This window comes from Capronia epimyces (assembly GCF_000585565.1).
Source record: "Capronia epimyces CBS 606.96 chromosome Unknown aczIQ-supercont1.4, whole genome shotgun sequence".
Classification (NCBI taxonomy): domain Eukaryota; kingdom Fungi; phylum Ascomycota; class Eurotiomycetes; order Chaetothyriales; family Herpotrichiellaceae; genus Capronia; species Capronia epimyces.
The window spans coordinates 1,167,758-1,186,368 of NW_006912907.1; the positions used below are offsets into that span (position 1 = coordinate 1,167,758).

The following is an 18,611-nucleotide window of genomic DNA, read 5'->3' on the forward strand; positions in this document are numbered from 1 at the left end:
TCACAGTAGCTGTACGGCGGAACGAAGGCCGTTCGCGGCCTAATCTGGTCCGATATTTTTTTCCGGCGTACAACTTCTTGAACAACAGATTCAAGTTGTCGGCATACAACCGCGTCCCCAAGGCCAATTCACCTGCGTTCTGAGTAGGGCTGTGCCTTCCGTATAAGCATAGAAGAAGCACTCCCTGCTGCGACTTCCTTGACGAGCGCGGCTTTCCCACCTGTGTCCCAATCATCCGCCCTCGCACAGAGATGGCAGGCAAACACTCTGAGACTCTAAACGGTGCGCCTGCAAAACGCCAGAAGACATCTGGCGAGATGAACCCGCAAGACAATCCTTACCTTGCCCATTGGCATGACAACCAGCCCAACGGCTATGCGAACGGCCATGCCACGCCTCCAAATTACAGTGATGGTCCTTTGGCAAAACTGCAACGCCACAAGACAACCGCAGCCATAGCCAAAGCGGCCGAAGATGGCAAGATCAATCCCTTTACAGGCCGGCCTCTATCTGAGAGATACATTTCTATTATGCGCGGTAGGAGAGATCTCCCCGTGCATGCGCAGCGAGACGAATTCCTGCAACTGTATCAAAAGTCACAAATTCTCGTCTTCGTGGGAGAAACAGGTTCTGGAAAGACCACGCAAATACCTCAGTTTGTGTTGTATGATGATTTGCCTCAACAAGTCGGAAAGATTGTTGCCTGCACGCAACCTCGACGAGTGGCTGCCATGTCGGTTGCTGAGCGTGTCGCGCAAGAGATGGATGTCAAACTAGGCGAGGAAGTCGGTTACAGCATCCGATTCGAGGATATGACGAGTCAAAAGACAATTCTCAAATACATGACGGATGGAATGCTTCTTAGAGAAGCCATGAACGACCATGAGCTGAACAGATACAGCACCATCATTCTCGACGAGGCCCATGAACGGACACTCGCCACAGACGTGTTGATGGCCCTGCTGAAGGAAGTTGTTCAGCGCAGACCCGACTTGAAACTCATCATCATGTCTGCGACGCTGGATGCTCAGAAGTTTCAGCGCTACTTCAACGATGCGCCACTGCTGGCAGTACCTGGACGTACTCACCCTGTAGAGATCTTCTACACCCCAGAGCCCGAGCGCGATTACGTTGAAGCTGCCATAAGGACGGTTCTACAAATACATGCCACGGAGGCAGAGGGCGATATCCTGCTCTTTCTGACCGGAGAAGAAGAGATCGAAGACGCTTGCCGCAAAATATCTCTGGAAACAGACGAGATGATCCGCGAGGCTGATGCCGGGCCAATGAAAGTCTATCCTCTGTATGGAACCTTGCCTCCCGCTCAACAACAAAAGATTTTCGAGCCAGCACCAGCTCCGCGGCGACCTGGCGGCAGACCGGGACGCAAGTGTATTGTTGCCACCAATATCGCCGAGACATCCTTGACCATTGACGGGATCGTCTACGTGGTCGACCCAGGCTTTTCCAAACAAAAGGTCTATAACCCCCGTATCCGTGTGGAGTCTTTACTTGTGTCACCAATCTCAAAGGCGTCTGCTCAACAGAGAGCTGGTCGTGCCGGGCGAACACGCCCAGGAAAATGTTTCAGACTGTACACCGAAGGTGCATTCAAGAAGGAGCTGATAGAACAAACCTACCCCGAGATTCTGAGATCCAACCTGTCATCCACGGTCCTGGAATTGAAGAAACTGGGCGTCGATGACCTCGTGCATTTTGATTTGATGGATCCTCCCGCCCCAGAAACGTTGATGCGGGCCCTGGAGGAGTTGAATTACCTTGCTTGTTTAGACGATGACGGTAACTTGACAACCATGGGCAGAATGGCGTCCGAGTTCCCTCTGGATCCGGCACTTGCCGTGATGCTCATCTCTTCGCCCGAGTTCTACTGCTCGAACGAAATCTTGAGCTTGACAGCTCTGCTGTCTGTGCCTCAAGTCTTTGTCCGACCTGCATCAGCCCGAAAGCGTGCAGACGAGATGAAGAACCTGTTTGCTCACCCGGATGGGGATCATTTGACTTTGCTGAATGTGTACCACGCCTTTAAAGGCCCTGAGGCGCAAGCTAACACCAGACAATGGTGTCATGATCATTTCCTCAGTCTTCGAGCACTACAATCAGCCGACAATGTACGCATGCAGCTCAAACGCATCATGGAACGTGAAGAGTTGGAGCTGATGTCGACACCCTTTGAAGATAAGAAATACTACGAGAACATCCGGCGGGCCTTGGTTTCGGGATTCTTCATGCAAGTGGCCAAGAAGGAGGCCAATGGCAAGACTTACACAACGGTCAAAGACAACCAAACGGTACTTCTGCACCCCAGCACAGTTCTGGGCCAGGAAAGCGAGTGGGTCGTCTACAACGAGTTCGTGCTCACCAGCAAAAACTACATTCGAACGGTGACGGCAGTCCGAGGCGAATGGCTGCTCGACATTGCTCCCGGATACTACGACGTCGACAGTTTTCCCAAGGGCGAGGTCAGGACGGCACTGCAGCGGATAGCCGAAAAGGTGGCTCGGCGACAGAAGATGAAGGGTGGGAGATAGCAGCAGTGCAGGAGTTGTTCTTATGAGGAGTCAGATCCAAATATGGATGCGGCGGTGAAGCAGGTGTTGGACAGGAGTGTCAGCAGGGCCGAGGTTGTCCTAAGGCATGGCTTACGGGGGGCCTTCACCACGGAGGAGGGCTCCTAAGGCTCGAAAGGGTTGTCCGAGTGCTAGCTACATGTAGGTACCTAGAGCACATCTTCCTGCCGAGACAAAATCCAGAGGCCTGGTCCTAGTTGATTCCGTCTGCCCACGCCTATGCCGTTCCTGTCCGCTACGATGAGTGGTACTACTATGAGTATAGATAGAGCCGAGTAATGTACCTTCGTACCGCAGTCCAGAGCGCCGAGACAAACGTGCCAAGGTGACCCATGATTGGTTCTCTCCCCCAGCTCGCAGCTATTCCTCGCTCGCTTTCTTTGTCCCAGTCACCTACCAGTCTCACCGTCTCCTCCATCACCCTCATCCGGCTAAGGCTCCAGGGTCAAGATGATTCCATCCATGTCTGTGGTCAGCGGAGGGCGGTCTGATTCCATCCCCCATCTTCTCCTAGCCTACCTCGAACCTCCTCCGGAGTGATTGGTCACGGATACGACCCCTTCTCTCGTTCCTGCGCTCCGCCTCCTCAGCTCTCACTAAGCCTGGCCTCGTCTCTGTTTTCGCCCGGCCTGTCTCGCCGAACTTGAGAGGCCTAGGCCTTAGCGGCAGTGGGTGTTCGTCGTAAAGCGAACCCGTCTGACAAAATTGCTAGCCTTGCTGTTCCACAGCCCAGAAGGGTGAAACCGTCCGTCATTCTGTACCACCAGCCTGATTCTAGTCGTCTCTTTGCATGGCGACCTCTTCCGGGCAGTGTATTCAGGCCCAGTCGCCCCTCCCGCAGAGCCGTCGAGGCTTTGCCAGCTAGCGTTCGGCATGGCCTGAAGCTGCTTCGTTACGGTGTTGGCCACATACATGGGTTCGCTACAGCATATACTGTGATACTCGTGCAGCACTGCACCAAAGGTTTGGTTGCTATTGTGTCGATACTTCGCCTTGTTTTTTTCTCGTTGCAGAATCTCCTTCGCTCTCGAACCCCTCCCTCATTTCTATGCCTGTCTCGACCTTCTCTGGCCACGATCCATTCCGCACGACGACGACTGGCATTCGGACGGTCAAGTCTGAGGAAGAAAGATTCAGAAACCAGGCCGAATCATGGCGCACATACGACGCCAAGATGCCTTTGATGACTCTGACTATGAGTCGTGCCCTCTCGGAGGCGAATGGTGGAAGTGTGAGGACGTCAACTATCCAACTTTCATAGGATGCTGTTCTAGCAATCCCTGTTCAGGACAGATGTGCCCGACAAACCATCTCTATCCCATGGGCTTTGGCTCCGTCACAACTCCAGTGCCTGATTATCCAAACCATTCTTGTCCCTATGGAGGCTTATGGTATACCTGTGCCGACAACTCGATCACTTTCCAAGGTTGTTGTGAGAGTGATCCATGCAACGGCCAGGGCTGCCCTGCCTCGGATTTGCGACCAGCTGGCCTTCACACAGTGGCGGTTGCTGGAAGCTCGACATTCACTATCCCCTCCTCGGTCGCAACGGCAGCTCCAACTGGTGCCTCCAGCGGAACAGAGGCAGCCTCGAAGACATCGAGCCCTGCGCAATCAGCGCGAAGTGCGACCGGCAAGCCGAACACCGTTGCTGTAGCCGGAGGGGCTGCTGCCGCGGGAGTGCTATTGGCGGCAATTATCGGAGTTTCTCTGTATTGCTGTGTGCGTCGAAAGAGAAAGAGGAGAGTAAAATGTGTTTCAAACAACACTCTTCAGCCTCTAACACCGTCGTACGAACACAAAGACTACTATCAAGCACCAGCCACAACCGGTAAGTCAATTAACATGGATCTTGCAAGCATATCACTAATGCTCGACATCCAGCCTTGACCCCGTTGCCTGAATACAGCAACGCAGTGGCAGCAGCAGTGGCACCTTTGCCCTTCTCCCACAATCCGTCTTCTCCCGCACCCACGTATACGCCAACATGGACCAAACAAAACCAAGAGATGGAGCCTCAGGAGATCATGGGACTAGGGTTGACTCCAGAAGAGTTCAACCGCCGGAACAAGTCAAGATCGCCTGTCCAGGTTCTCGATGGTCCTGTGGAGCTAGCATCTCAACGATTTTCCGCGCTGGGATTAGAAGTCGAAGCTCAAAGCCCGCTTCTTCAGTCGAGATCGGCCAAATCGAAGGAGCGAACTTCCCGACTTCGCAGCAGTCCGAGGATCGGGAACCTCAGAGCACAGGCTTCCAGGAGCCCGTCTAGAAGCCCTGCCAGGTCTGTAAACTCGGACTTTTGAGAGTCTATAGACACTCTCAGTCACCGTTCCGAGACATCGCAGCAGCTACACGCCAGCTCCTTGAACTGTTTCGCCATGTCTGCTTAGCTTAGCGAGAGATCGTAAGCGTGTGAGATTGCAAAGGTCAATATGGGACTGCACAGTAGTCGAGCCGCTGTGGCGGAGATCCGAAACGATCGATCTGCCTGGAATGGACGAGACTTGGGAAGAGCCGCTGCGAAATGAGACTGCAGGTAGGGTTAGGACGCAGCCTTCTATACAGATGGATGTACGGATAGGGATACTTCCTCGGAGGCTAGATATCTGTCTAGAGTATCTGTCTAGACGATCTTGATCTTGATCTAATCCATCTTATCTGATTGGACGGTGGGAGGCATTTCTCCACGTGACTCTATATTTTTCCTGGATCGTTGAACCTCGCCATGTTGTGCGTATGATCTCTTCATGTCTCGTGAACTGAAGCTAAGCGGCTTGTCAGCAGTGCCATATGTTCCATAGTCGACTTCTGTGCACGACGACCTTGACTATTTCGCCCTTTGCCTTTGCGACCCGCGCTGCCCGAACCACGTTTCACCGGCGACTGTTCCATCAGCGACGACGAGCAACAAGGGTTGCGTCAAAGAGATTTTCACAGTCCGCGGACTACAATGCAGCAGCGATAGTTGGAGACATGATGCAAAGACCACGGATGGTTCCCGGGCCAGTCAAGCGCCAGAAGGTTGCCTCGAGAAAGCTGCTGAGCGAAGGGACGCCGAGTGAAGTGCTCACCTTCGAAGCAGAGGCCCTGCTGGGCCAGCATAGAAAACAAGCCAACGCCGAACTGTCAGAACAAGGAACAGGTCAGGCCCCCGAGCAGTACATTCCTCCCGCGGCCCAGACGGAACTGGAACTCGAGATCGAACAGCTTTCGTCGACGGGCGATGGCCTGGCCTGTTCAGCCCACAAGAACCATGTCTACGTCGTTCCCTTCTCCATCCCTGGAGACCGCGTGCTGGCCAAAACGTTCCCGCAGAGGCCCAACCCGCTGTTTACGCAGCTCGACTTCGTCAAAGTGCTCCGGCCGTCGCCCAAGCGCGAAGGCGTCACGCCCGGCTGCCAGTACTTTGGGGTCTGCTCTGGCTGCCAGCTGCAGATGATGCCGTACGAGGAGCAGCTGAAACACAAAAAGACGATTGTGGAGAAGGCGTTCAAGTACTTTTCCAACCTCGACCCGTCGCGCATCCCGCCCATCGGCGACACCGTCGGCTCGCCGCTGCAGTATGGCTACCGGACGAAGCTGACGCCGCATTACGACAAGCCAGCGAAGAAGGCCGACGCGTCGCTGCCCGCGATCGGCTTCGGCCTGAAGAACAGCCGCCGCGTGCTGGACATCGAACAGTGTCCCATCGGCACGCCGATCTTGAACGAAGGCCTCGCCATCGAGCGGCGCAAGGTGCATGAGACCTTCAGCAAGCGTAAGACCGGCGCCACCGTCCTCCTGCGCGAGTCGACGCAGCGCAAACCCATCTCGGGCGCGGACCTGCCGGAGACGGCGGCGGCGGCGGCGGAAAAGCAACAGACGGCCAAGGAGACTTCTCCTCCGCCATCGTCCCGTTCCCTCACCCTCCCCGTGCCGACACCACGATCGGAGCAACACCGGGTCAAAGACGGCCTTCCCCAAATCATCTACACGTACGACACGTACCAGGACGTGAAGACGTACACGTCGACCGGGACGGCCTGGACGACGGAGCACGTGGGAGAATTCAAGTTCGAGAGCCGGGCCAACTCGTTCTTCCAGAACAACAACTCGATCCTGCCCAGCTTCATCCGCTACGTGCGCGAACACTGTGTGCGGCCTGAGAACACGGACCACACGCCACACGATGATAACGACCGGAAAGCGACCCCCGCCGACGCTGGTGCCGTTCCACGTCCACCGATCAAATACCTCCTCGACGCCTACTGCGGCAGCGGGCTCTTCGCCGTGTGCCTGTCGCCGCTGTTCGCGTCGGTGCTCGGCATCGACATTGACGTGCAAGGCGTCGAGGCGGCGCGGCACAACGCCACGGCCAACGCCATTCCGAACGCCGGCTTCATCGCCGCCGACGCCGAGTGCCTGTTCGCCGACGTGCCCTTCCCGCCCGACCAGACCTTGGTCGTGATCGATCCGCCGCGCAAGGGCGCCAGCGTCGATTTCCTGCGCCAGCTGTGCGCCTTCGGCCCCCGCCGTGTCGTCTACGTCAGCTGCAACGTCCACACCCAGGCCCGCGATGTCGGCCTGTTGGTCTCGGGCTTCGACGACGCCGACGCCGCTTGGAGATACGAGATCGAGAGTCTCCGCGGCTTCGATTTCTTCCCCCAGACCGGCCATGTCGAGGGCGTGTGTTTCTTGACCCGTGTGCCTAATCACGTTACCGTCACCGCCCCTAATGGTGATGGTAATGGTGGTGCTGGCAACCGCACGAGTGAAAATGAAAATGTCACCGTCGCCAATGCCGGTACCACGTCCACCGTGGAAAATGCCGAGGATGCCGACCTGGCTCGGGCCTGAGTTGCTTTTGGAAATATGTAACAGTACTGTATCACCGGCGCGAATCAGAGCCTGTCCAGGCGACAATCCGCTCGTCTTGATATCTTTCAATAAGGAGTTATATTGGCAATGGAGCCAATAGTGACACGCTCTCTCTCTCCATCGTGACTGTGTTAGTTGGCCTTCTGATACAAACTTCACTAAACTCAAGTGGGTGCACAGCTAACGCTCAACCTCTCGCAAGGCTGGTGACCGAACAAGACTACATTGGATTCTCATAAATATCTGTTTTCATTGGCAAATTCACCCTTCTATGAGCTGCCAGGGCCACCCAGCAAGGCAAACCTTCTGACAATACTAGGCCCTATCTCCTCGTACTCGGCCTTGGTGTGACAGTAACTTCGAAACTCAGGCGTCTGACCAAGTAAGCTGCCACCAAACCATGGGCCATGCCTCTGTCGCTTGTGCGTAACCACCTGCACGTCCAATCCACCGCTCTTCGCCCCCCCGCTACGGGCCTCCGATGCTCGAATGCGGGCGTCCACCAAATGTCGGATGTCTCGTTGTAATCTGCGGCCAAAGTCCTTGTACAGTGTTGAACCGCCTGACAGAACAATGTTCTTGTAAAGGCCTCTGCGCACGTCTATCGGCGAAGATTGGATGACCCCATCGACGACAGTTGGGAGCGGAGTGAGAAAGTCCGAAGAGTAGATCTCGGGGTTGAAGAAGATCTCTGGGGCCAAGAATCGCTCATAGCCGACGTCGATTGTGACGGACCTTCCATTTGGCGCGGTGACAGTATGTTTGAGGAATCGATCGGGCTCCTTATCATATCGCGCAAATTCTTTGACAATATCTGGACAGACGTAGCAGTATTCTTCCTTGACTCTCTCAGCCGTCTTCAGACTGCTATCGGGCTCTCCTCGATCGCGGAGCAGGCTCTGCACGAAATAGGTGATGTCTCGTCCTGCGATTGGAATACTCTTGATCGACGATCCAATTACATAACCCTCGGCAACGGGAATGATATGGGTGACACCGTCTCCAGAGTCGATGACCGTTCCCGTGAGAGATCTGTCGACAACTTTGGAAGACGTCCACGAAGCAGCCAAAGCGAGAACGGCCTGGACCGCGATGTACAGACCAGCACAGTTGAAAGACTCAAACATGATCTCAGCAGTATTCTCGCGGTTTTCGGGAGGGTTCAGGGGCTGCGAAGTCGTCAGTCAACAGCCACAGTAAATGCAGATATACCACGTACTGGTTCGGTGAGGAGGAAGTAATGGTCTTCCGGCTCGACTCTTAGGTATTTGAAGATGGAATTTGACCAGAAGCGTTCCATGTAGTCCCAGTTCTCGATCTGCCCGTGTCTAATAGGATAGTTTATACTGTATCCCGGGCCATTTGCGGCGGCGAGGGCTTCGTCACCAATGAAGAAGTCCAGGTCCTCTGTGCCACGTTTCGCTGCTAGATTCGAGCTGGCGCCTGCACCTCCTGTCAAGTACGAAGGTTTGTTTGCCACTGATGGTCTTCCTGAGCCTGATCCTGCACCGCCTCCAGGGCCTTTCATCGCGATAGCTGTAGGAAATACCCACGAGGGAGCATCATTTCCGGCGAATCCTAGTGACAGGCAAGTCAGAACATTGGGGCGAGCACACAAGGGAGGACGAGCGCACCCAGTTTGGAGAATCCAGTTCCGCTATCAGTGTTGTTAGCAGATGTTTCAGTATCAGCTGTGAGATGTACCTACTTGTCCATGACAACGGCTGGGGTTTGGGAAGCCATTCTGGAGGATCAGCAAGTGGGCGGCCTTGAACGGCAGCGAAGGTGTAGTGGCTTGTCAAGGCGGGAAGCAGGTCGCTAGGAGAAAGCAGTAATGGTCTGTATGCTCATAGCAGGTAAGAAGAGAGTAGGAGAACAGGCGACAACGAGTACCGACGCCAGTTGTGTCCCAATGCTAGTCGCAGGCAGCTTCGTTGTAGCAGAGAGCGGGAGGGAGACGACGAGGGCCAGTGCTTAGTAGTAATAGTATATAGCCAGGTACGCGGATGCAAGTGGGATGCACGTGACTATCAAATCCACTGCCCACCGCAGTGCATCAAGGCCAGTAGCGACTTGGCAAAGTTCGCAGACTTCATGTTCCAGTCCATGGATTCTATATTCTTCTTGACCCATCGCTAGAAACCTTCGAGTCGTGGGCCGTTCGGGTCTCGGTGCCACCAGATGAATAAGACACACGCTGGAGCAGGATGAGAACAATTGAGTAAACCACTGTACTCCGTACTGCATCGCACACTCGCAGCTGCACCGCCAGTAGCATTGAGGAAATCATGCCAAGCGCATGCTGAGCCTGGCTTCACTTCACACGACTCCCTGGCAAGCTGAGACTGCGCTCAGTGCAGTGCATGGAGTGAAGTTGCAGCGTGTTGGCGGTGGCAGCGATTGCTACTAGTACCAGTATCACTACTGCTAGTATTGTTGTCCCTCACCCTTTGCCTCTGGTGCAGCCTGCGGCCAGCATTACTGCCGCCAGAAGAGAACCTCCATCTTCCATATTGCCTCTTCAAGCACCTTTTTGCGCAGCACAGCTTTTACAAGGCGTAAGCTTTAACCTCCTTCATTCGTTTGTCCAGCCGCTACTCACGGTCTTCGGCATTCTCTCTGTTTGTTACCTGGGCGATTCTGACATTGCCTGCTTAATGGCACACAATCTACTCTGCGCACTCATTATTCATTGACTGAACCTGTCACCTGCATGCCGCCTTTTCAGCTCAACACACCCTCCCTCCCACCATCTTTGCAATTCACTGTTTACCGGTAAACCAGAAGAGGCCAAGCATCGGAAGCGCAAGCCTGGGAGCGATCTTACCCCTCTGACACCACCATTTCAGTTTCATGTCTTCGCCAATCGACATCATCAAATGCCGCGTCGATCCCATGACAGTGGTGACCTTTGTGCCGTATTCATCCACGCTGGAGCCGGGTATCATAGCCATCAGAATGAGCGGATGCACCTGACAGCTGTGAATGATGCGGCTAAGGTGGCAATGGCTGTGTTGAAGAACGGAGGCGAAGCCACCGATGCAGTCGAGATGGCAATCCGACTGCTGGAGGACAAGGAGATCACAAATGCTGGATATGGGAGCAACTTGACCATAGAGGGCCAGGTTGAATGTGACGCTACCATGATCGACCACCTGGGCCGCAGCGGGGCAGTCGGGGCAATATCACAAGTCAAAAACCCCATCGCGGTAGCCCGCCTGGTTCTTGATGAATCCACGAAGCCTCTGTCTCTACAACGGGTGCCGCCTAATCTCCTTGTCGGGCCTGGAGCAACCGACTATGCAGCTGACAAAGGCGTGCCTATCCTGCCTCCAGACTTCCTAGTCTCGGCAAATGCTCGCGAACGTTGGTTCAGATGGAAAATAGATCTTGAGGAGGCAAGGATGAAAGAATCCGAGGACCCTGGGCAAGAGCAGACACAATGGCAAGCTTCCACCATCGGCCAAGGGCTCCCTTCTACCCCTCCAACACCAGGCTTCGCCAGTTCTTCACCTTCTCCATCAACACTTGTGCCGCGTCCGACCCTGTCAAAGCTTCCTCCCATGGTTCGGCCGTTGGTCGCTTCGGCTGCAGACATACCAAATTTAGCACGGGTAGGAGATGACAGGAACCCAAGAATTCCCTCACCCAAGAACATGTCGCCCGTCTTCGCAACAGGGCAACACAGTGCCACCGAACCTGGATCAGCCGATGAATCGGAGCCGGCCACTGATGACCACCCACCGTGGCTGAGGTCGGCCCCCAAGCGGCAGAAGCTAAATGGATCTTTCGATGGTCCAATGAGTGACGAGGTTGAGATCTCCAAGAATCATCTTTTAGTGGTGACACAAGAAATCGGTGCGAGGGACGATGGCCGAGAAGACAATATCACCGACACGGTAGGAGCAATAGCAGTGGATTGCTTTGGTCGAATAGCCGCCGGCTCGTCTTCCGGAGGGATCGGTATGAAACACAAAGGGCGCTGTGGCCCGGCAGCTCTTGTTGGAATTGGCACATCCGTGATTCCTGCCGATCCACAAGATCCAACACAAACGTGTGTTGCCACTGTCACCAGTGGTACAGGAGAACACATGGTCACAACGACTGCGGCGGCCACTGCGGCGGATCGGATTTACAGTTCGGTGCGCAAGGAAAACGGCAAGCTGACGGCGTGTAACGAGGACGAAGCCATGCATTCTGTCATCCAGCACGACTTCATGACCCACCCTGGAGTCAGTAATAGCCACTGCGCCGGGGCCATTGGCATTCTGGCGGTAAAGAAATCCCGCGATGGCATTCACTTTTACTTTGGTCACAACACGGATTCGTTCGCTTTGGCGTCCATGCACTCGGAAGAACGGAAACCGGTGTGCACAATGTCGCGAAGCAAAGGACATGGTTCGATTGCGCAGGGCGGTCGAGCTACTCGAGCCAAAGGTGGCCGGCTCCGAGGCTGATGTGGTCATGTTTCCCTCTCTGGTCATTGTCAGGTCTGTGCTGGGAACCGGTGGCTCAGACCGAGGAAAATGGGGCTTGACAGTGTATCGAGATGAGGAGCGAAAGCGGATTGTACTTGGACCGGGAACACCGAGGCTTGCGGATGGACAACGAAGGCTACCTGAACCTGGGAAGCGACAGCAACTGTGACTTGTTAAGTGGGCTTGATGGGAAGGCTAAAGATGCCAGGCACGGACAAGAAGAACCAAGCAAGGGTGAAGAGCATATTTTTAGTTATTACTCGGACTCGTAGACACGCCCTGCGTGTCCTCGGGGGGGCCCTAGAAGAGGATAGCGACCTAGATAGATGGCTACCCAGTATCGACCTAGACTAAGCTGTGTGGTTCTGTCCTGTCGCCTTCCCACCAGACGCAGTGTGATGTTTCTTTTTGGATTTCCTTGCCACGACGACGGGCCTGGCCCCGTATCGCCCGACCGACAAATGGGTGCCGCATGTCAGACAATCGCCATTCTCCGGCACGGAGCAGAAGATGCTCAGACAGATGCTGCACACAAAGCCGATGCTGACGACGTTGCGATGGCAGAAGCAGGCAGCGCGGAAGTCCACGTCAATGCGGGTGGGGAGAATCAGATGTGCGGAACGGGTGGAGGGTGGCGGGAGCAAGGAGGCCAACAGATAGGCCAAAAACGCTTGTGATGCTTGCGTTGTTGTAGAGGACGATGATGACGAAGAGGCAGAGGCAGACGGCAGCTGGGCGGCGATGAATATACCGTGGGTGGCGTCGGCGGCTTGTTGGAGGAACACGGTCGAGTTTGACGACGAGGGCTGTGACGGCGATGGCGATGACGATGCTGTTGCAGCTGCTGTGTTGGTGGAGGGTTTGTTGGGCTGCTGTTGTTGTGGCTGGGTTGTGAGTGAGGGAAGAGGAAGTTGTAGAACATCAATCGGGATGGATAGTCTCTGGCACGCGAAGATGGCGTTCATGATTGGAATGTACTGATGCGCGAGGTCGGTCGAGGGCGAGACGGAGACCAGGAGAATGCGTGACTGTAAGGAGTTGCTGTTGCTAGTTGCTTCGGTAGCAGACGAGACGGCCGCGGTGCTAGGGTCGGCGGCGGCAGTACTCGCCGTGGCGACGCCGATCAGCGATTCCGCGTGAGCAATGGCTTCGCGGTTGATGTTGCTCAGTGCCAAAGTCAGCGCGCCGGCGATCATGGTGGTCGGGCTCCTCGACACCGCTTCGGCGGTGGTGCTGGATAGCAGCCTCGTCAGGTTGCGCAGGAGTTCTTCTTCCACGAGCCGGAAGGGCCGGTACTTGTTACCGGTTTCCGCCTCCGCTGACGCAGAATCAGGATCAGGTTTGATGTCAAGGTCGACTGTGGTGAGGCCATTCTGGTTGCTGAGCCTCAACCGTTTCGCAGACTCGGACAGGTCGCTACGCTTATTGCGATCTGATGAAGGTGGAGGCGGTTTCTGATCGGTGGGACTGGGATACAGCCATGTTGCCTTGTCGCAGTGGGAGGCAATCACCGCGACCTTGTTGGCGTAGTTGGCAGCAAGGTGCGCATTGAGGAAGACCAGAAGGTTGGCGATGGCGGAGGAGAAGGGGAGGGTCGAAGACAGCAGTGACCAGGCGGCCGGGTTTGTGTCGAGAATGATGGTCAGTAGAGCAGGGGATTGTTCTATGTTGGTCAGATCCAAGTCAGTGTTTGAGATGAGATGAGGTGTTAGTTGTGGAAGTCGTGATGGAACTGTTAATGCGTGGGTTGCTTCACGGATGGAGGTGTTTGTGTGTGCAGCCTCGTCACATATTTTGATCAAAGCCTTACAGCGTGGCAAGGGGAGCAGTGTTCAACAAGGTAGACTTACCGTGGGAGGGTTTGTCGAAGTGGTCGGATGCGTCGACAGCGTTCATGTTGACATGGACAAGGGACAACCTCGACGGTGACTGAGGAGTTGGCTGTGAGTTGAGAAATGGGTGGAACAACTGAGGCGGTAATACGCATACCACTCACTCACTGCCCACTGCGAGTGTCTGGGTGATGGTTGATGGTTGATGGGGTTCGCCACTGTTAAGCCACAGGATCAGCCACAGGATCAGCCACAGAGGCTGGTGCCACAGTGCCTGCGCTGCGCTGCACCGCCGTGATCCATCCGCCTGCTGTATACTAATATAGTAGGATTAGGCGCCAGTCTAGGCCCTGAGACCTAATGAGCCCGCCCGGCGCGGCATTTAGGCATCTCTAGGCCCAAAGGTTTAGGGGTCGTCAGGCCCGTGGCCCTAAGCCCTTTTGTTGGGTCAACGTGGCGGGATTGACTGGACGTGCCACTGCGACTGCTCTGTCAGTATCCGGATGCACATGCACCTGTGCGGTGCCTGCGCCCACCCACCCAGTACTACGCGAGTACACCTAATTCACCTAATACACCCAATACACCCATTCTGCCACTGCAATTTGACCCAATGCAGGCCTAGTCCCGACTGAAATCCCTCGTTTCGGCCATAAACTCCGTCGTAGCACCAGATGGCCGCGCACATGTCGATTCCATTCGTTGTCGCCGTGCTTGCTGACTGATTATTGTGCCCTGAGCAGTGAGCCCTGATTCCTTCTGCTTATTTTCCTCTGCAAGATATCCATAATACTGTATAACCGAGTCCTACTGCCCATATCAATTTTTCTCCTCCTCGCCTTGCCTCTCTCGTCTTCTATCCCGCCAGCCAGCAGCCAGCAGCCAGCAGCAAAAAGAAAACCATCTCCCGCTCGGGGTGAGGCCAGCATTGCACACCGCACATCGCCCATCGCCGCGGCTGTTGTTCGTCGTGTCAAGTTGTGGCCGTCGATCAACAAACTCTTTCTTTTGCCTGACGTTTCTTTTCCCGCCCAAAGAAGGAATTCCCGCCCAATCAAATCATTCAACGCCGTCCCTCCTGCTCATCCTGCTCATCCTACTCATACAGAGAGGACTGAGGACCGAGGACCTTCTGCGTCGCCTCCCTTTCCCTCCACACCTCGTCCTCTACAACACCACGTGTCCGCGCGTCGAGAGCAGTCGGTGTCTTCATCATCTGACCAGACCGCCTTGCCTCGGACTCCGGCCTGCTTCCCACGCTCAATTACTTAAGAAACCATGACTGGCACTTCATAATCTCACCTCACCTTTGTGGCGACTTTGGTCCCTCGACCTCCTTCGTCCTTGTCCTTCTTACTATCCCTTGATACGACTTGTCGCGTCGTCGTCGTACTGCCTGTTTGCCACGTCCTCTTCCAATGTCGACTATGACGGCAGTACAGCGGATGACCCGGAAACTGTCCGAAGAGCGAGCCTCGACTCTGGCCAAAGAAGCCGTCGAGTTGTCTGTCGCCGGTGACAAAGCGGTACGTCTTGCCCTGTTTGATCTGGAACATTGCCCATTTGCTGACATCTCGGCAGCAAGCTTCTCGAAAGCTGAGAGAGGCAGCTGCTCTTGGTCATGACAATCCAGACGTCCAGGCCGCCTTCCTGGCCATCCATAACGATCAACTCAATTCGCCACTCCTAGACCTGTGTCGGAGATATGCCCTGTACCACGATAATCGAGCCGGAGACGAGACCGTCGGGTACTTGAAGAGTCCCGAGGCCGCAAATGCTGCCCCTGTGGCCTTGGAATCCCTTCGAATCATCCTCGAGAGCCAGCCGGTGCCCACCATGTCCAACGCACAGAATTTCATCATCGCCGAGCTTGCCAGACAAAGCCCCGCTGTCCGGCAATATTTTGCCTCCGAACTGGAGGAGTCCACGACCAAATTTTTCGACAATGTCTATGAACGCGGCGATGATGCGGCCAACTGCCTTCGGTCTGTCGTTCTCGATGACAAGCTCTGGTCCTCCGAAGACGTCCGACTTCGGGTGGAAGATGATCTGTTCCAGTTGTTCCTGGCCAAATTAATGGAAAGCGGCCACGACCACGATGGCAGAGCTCTCAAGGGCATCGCTCTTTTACTCATGGCCGATACTCATCGTCTGCAATCCTTCATTGACGAGGACGCCTTCGAAGCGCTCATGGGCTCTTTGGACGTGAGGCTCCCCGCCGACGTTCGCGGCCAGGCTACGCTGGTGCTCTCCAAGTTCTTCGAAGTCGCCAACGCCACTGGGCAGGAGTTTCTCTACAAGTACATCACTACTCACGTCGCGCGGCAGAAGGGTGATGATCTTGTCCTAGCTTTCTCCGCTGCCGCAAATCTCTTCCCGGTCATTCCCGGCATGATGGCGGAACTATTCCTGACCAACGGCTTCCTCAGCTCAATCATGCCCTTTCTGGGAAAACAGTACCGTAGCCACGTTGTGCACGATGCATTTCTCCTCCTTCTTAACGCTGCATGCATTGACGGGGCATGCCGCACGGCAATCGCGCAATATTGTGCCACTTGGCTATCGCACAAAGTCAACAACGGTACGGGCAAGCAGCCAGCAGTGGCGGCCACCGTCCTGGCCAAGTTGAGGACGGCAGGCGTCAAGACTGGAGATCAGAGAGCCAATATGGCCGATGATGATGTTAGTGAACTCGTTGATCTCTTTAAAAGCACTCTTGCTGTTGTTGAAGAAGGGCGGAATGTGTCTGACTCCATTGAAGGCCTTGCGTACACATCTCTGAAGCCCGAGGTCAAAGAAGCGCTCGCCAAAGACCCGGCTTTTCTCAAGTCTCTTCTCACGGCACTCGAGGCAAGCCCCGAATCGCCCGAAATCATCGTTGGTGGCCTGAGTATTATCACAAATCTCGCCCAGTACGCCCCAGTCCTCTCAGAAGAACAGAAGAAAGTCTCTCAGTTAAAGGCGTACGCGAATGCGACAAAACCCGCCGAGCCCAGTCCTTTAGAAGACGACGATCACGTCCGAGCCCGATGTGCCGCCTTGGTCCAGGCTGGGACTGTTGCCACCTTGACCAAACTAAACAAAGGCAGATCTCCAGCAGCCGCTCAGCTGACCGATCGAGTTCTTTTGGCATTTTCTAGGAACCCCAAAGATAGAGGGAAGATTGCTCAACAGGGAGCAGTCAAGCTTTTAGTTTCTCACGCCCAGAAAAACCTCGAGTCAACAGATATCGACAATTCGGATGCTGCTCATGCGCTGGCCAGAGTTTTGATCTCGTTGAATCCAGCACATGTTTTCGCCCCCGGAACTACTCCCGACATCACCGAGGCAGTGCCGCCTCTAGTGGCGCTGCTGAAACCTCCAAAGAGCGGAGGACTTGCTGCTGATCACCCGCGCGACCTACTCCCCGTATTCGAAAGTCTCCTCGCCTTGACCAATCTTGCGTCGGCACCGGAGCCGTATGCAGCGAACAGCATCATCAAGTTAGCATGGGACGATGTCGAAGACCTTCTGATGGGAAACAACAATATGCTCCGGCGTGCTGCCTGTGAACTAATCTGCAATTTGACCGTCATACCCGCCGGTGCGGACAAGTTTACAGAAGGCTCAACCCGGGCCAGGACACGGCTCCATCTTCTCGTTGCAATGGCTGACGTCGACGATTTACCCACCCGAAGAGCAGCTGGTGGTGCATTAGCCATGCTTACAGAACAAGATTCCTCGGTGGTCTCTGCTTTGCTCGACCTTGAACGTGCCCCTGAGATTGTTCTGGAGTTATGTCAAGATGAAGACCCTGGCGTTGTTCACAGAGGATTAGTCATTGTCAGAAACATGGTGTGTGAACACGATGCGGAACTGTCAAGGAAGGCAAGAGTGGCACTCAAGAAGAGTGATGCGGTGGAAAAAGTGAAGACAACGTTGAAGACGACGAAAGATCCCGCGCTATTGCAGATTGGCGTGGAGGCGCTCAAGGCGTTGGTTGAGATGGAGAAGTAGTGAATGGGTGTCGTCAACATAGGGTCAACTTGATCCATCACGGTCTCCCACGCCCTTGGCTGACCGAGGCCTCTGTCGAAGATCTATTGATTGCATTCCGCGCGGTCGTTCGAGTGAGTGGAGGGAGTACACACTTCACTCCGCTGGAAAATTCTCGAATTCAAGTTTACAGGGTGAAGAATGCCGTTTACGTTGCTACGAAGGAGTTACTCTCTGTATTGCTACTGGAGTTTTAGACGGTCACAGGTTATCGGTCCCCCAGGCGTCAGGATCAGCGGTATTGATGACTGGGGACAGCGCAACACGGTTCAAGTCATGGAGGAGCATTTGTCGGTTGATTGGGTTTGGGACTGACTTCATGGTGTTCATTACGTACTGCATCGTTATGGTGTCCGGAATCCGGCGTGCAAGCCAAGCTTGGAGGTTTGGTGAGACAGCGAGTTTACAGATTACAGTGATCAGACTGACGAAGGGAGTTCGGCGTCTTCTGTTCTACTTGAGGCATAATAATTAGAACCACTTTAATTCATTTGCTCATCCGCCTCACTGCCCTCCCCCCTTTCTCGCGTGACAAGGTTCTTTCACGTGTACTGGTACGGAGTACGGAGTACATCTATCTCGACGTCCTAGAGGCATTCCTCCCTCTACTGTCCAAAGGACATTTATATATCTCAACACCGTCCACCCCCGAGCGGCTCACTCGAAATCATCTGTTGCAAAACAGCGAATGGCAATTGATGGAGTGGCAGTGGTTCATCTCAGAGTGGCTGCTTGGCGCGGATAGAGTGGCTGCACATGAAGTGTCTGTTCCGTACATACATCTGTCGCGCCCATCTGTCGCGCCCATCTGTCGCGCCCAT

General features: G+C 54.8%; 7 protein-coding genes across 7 annotated transcripts; 5 read left to right on the forward strand and 2 right to left on the reverse strand.

Moving 5' to 3' along the window:
- Positions 1 to 251: 251 nt before the first annotated feature.
- Positions 252 to 2,549, forward strand: A1O3_05045 (pre-mRNA-splicing factor ATP-dependent RNA helicase PRP43; the record flags this gene model as incomplete). Its single annotated transcript, XM_007735173.1, has 1 exon — positions 252 to 2,549. The coding sequence occupies one exon, from the start codon at positions 252 to 254 to the stop codon at positions 2,547 to 2,549; it is 2,298 nt and encodes a 765-aa protein (XP_007733363.1).
- A 1,164-nt stretch (positions 2,550 to 3,713) lies between these two features.
- On the forward strand, positions 3,714 to 4,843 carry A1O3_05046 (uncharacterized protein). Its single transcript, XM_007735174.1, has 2 exons — positions 3,714 to 4,419; positions 4,473 to 4,843. The coding sequence occupies exons 1-2, from the start codon at positions 4,034 to 4,036 to the stop codon at positions 4,489 to 4,491; spliced, it is 405 nt and encodes a 134-aa protein (XP_007733364.1). The 5' UTR covers positions 3,714 to 4,033; the 3' UTR covers positions 4,492 to 4,843.
- Positions 4,844 to 5,564: 721 nt separating this feature from the next.
- A1O3_05047 (uncharacterized protein) lies at positions 5,565 to 7,424 on the forward strand (the record flags this gene model as incomplete). Its single annotated transcript, XM_007735175.1, has 1 exon — positions 5,565 to 7,424. One exon carries the CDS (start codon positions 5,565 to 5,567, stop codon positions 7,422 to 7,424), a length of 1,860 nt encoding a protein of 619 aa, XP_007733365.1.
- Positions 7,425 to 7,714: 290 nt separating this feature from the next.
- A1O3_05048 (actin-like protein 3) lies at positions 7,715 to 9,188 on the reverse strand (the record flags this gene model as incomplete). Its single annotated transcript, XM_007735176.1, has 4 exons — positions 7,715 to 8,614; positions 8,665 to 9,023; positions 9,080 to 9,102; positions 9,154 to 9,188. 4 exons carry the CDS (start codon positions 9,186 to 9,188, stop codon positions 7,715 to 7,717), a joined length of 1,317 nt encoding a protein of 438 aa, XP_007733366.1.
- A 1,136-nt stretch (positions 9,189 to 10,324) lies between these two features.
- A1O3_05049 (uncharacterized protein) lies at positions 10,325 to 11,902 on the forward strand (the record flags this gene model as incomplete). The annotated part of the gene is made up of 1 exon (XM_007735177.1): positions 10,325 to 11,902. The coding sequence occupies one exon, from the start codon at positions 10,325 to 10,327 to the stop codon at positions 11,900 to 11,902; it is 1,578 nt and encodes a 525-aa protein (XP_007733367.1).
- A 371-nt stretch (positions 11,903 to 12,273) lies between these two features.
- A1O3_05050 (uncharacterized protein) lies at positions 12,274 to 13,819 on the reverse strand (the record flags this gene model as incomplete). The annotated part of the gene is made up of 2 exons (XM_007735178.1): positions 12,274 to 13,586; positions 13,774 to 13,819. 2 exons carry the CDS (start codon positions 13,817 to 13,819, stop codon positions 12,274 to 12,276), a joined length of 1,359 nt encoding a protein of 452 aa, XP_007733368.1.
- Positions 13,820 to 15,182: 1,363 nt separating this feature from the next.
- On the forward strand, positions 15,183 to 17,751 carry A1O3_05051 (uncharacterized protein; the record flags this gene model as incomplete). Its single annotated transcript, XM_007735179.1, has 2 exons — positions 15,183 to 15,281; positions 15,337 to 17,751. The coding sequence occupies 2 exons, from the start codon at positions 15,183 to 15,185 to the stop codon at positions 17,749 to 17,751; spliced, it is 2,514 nt and encodes an 837-aa protein (XP_007733369.1).
- Between the last annotated feature and the right edge of the window lie 860 nt (positions 17,752 to 18,611).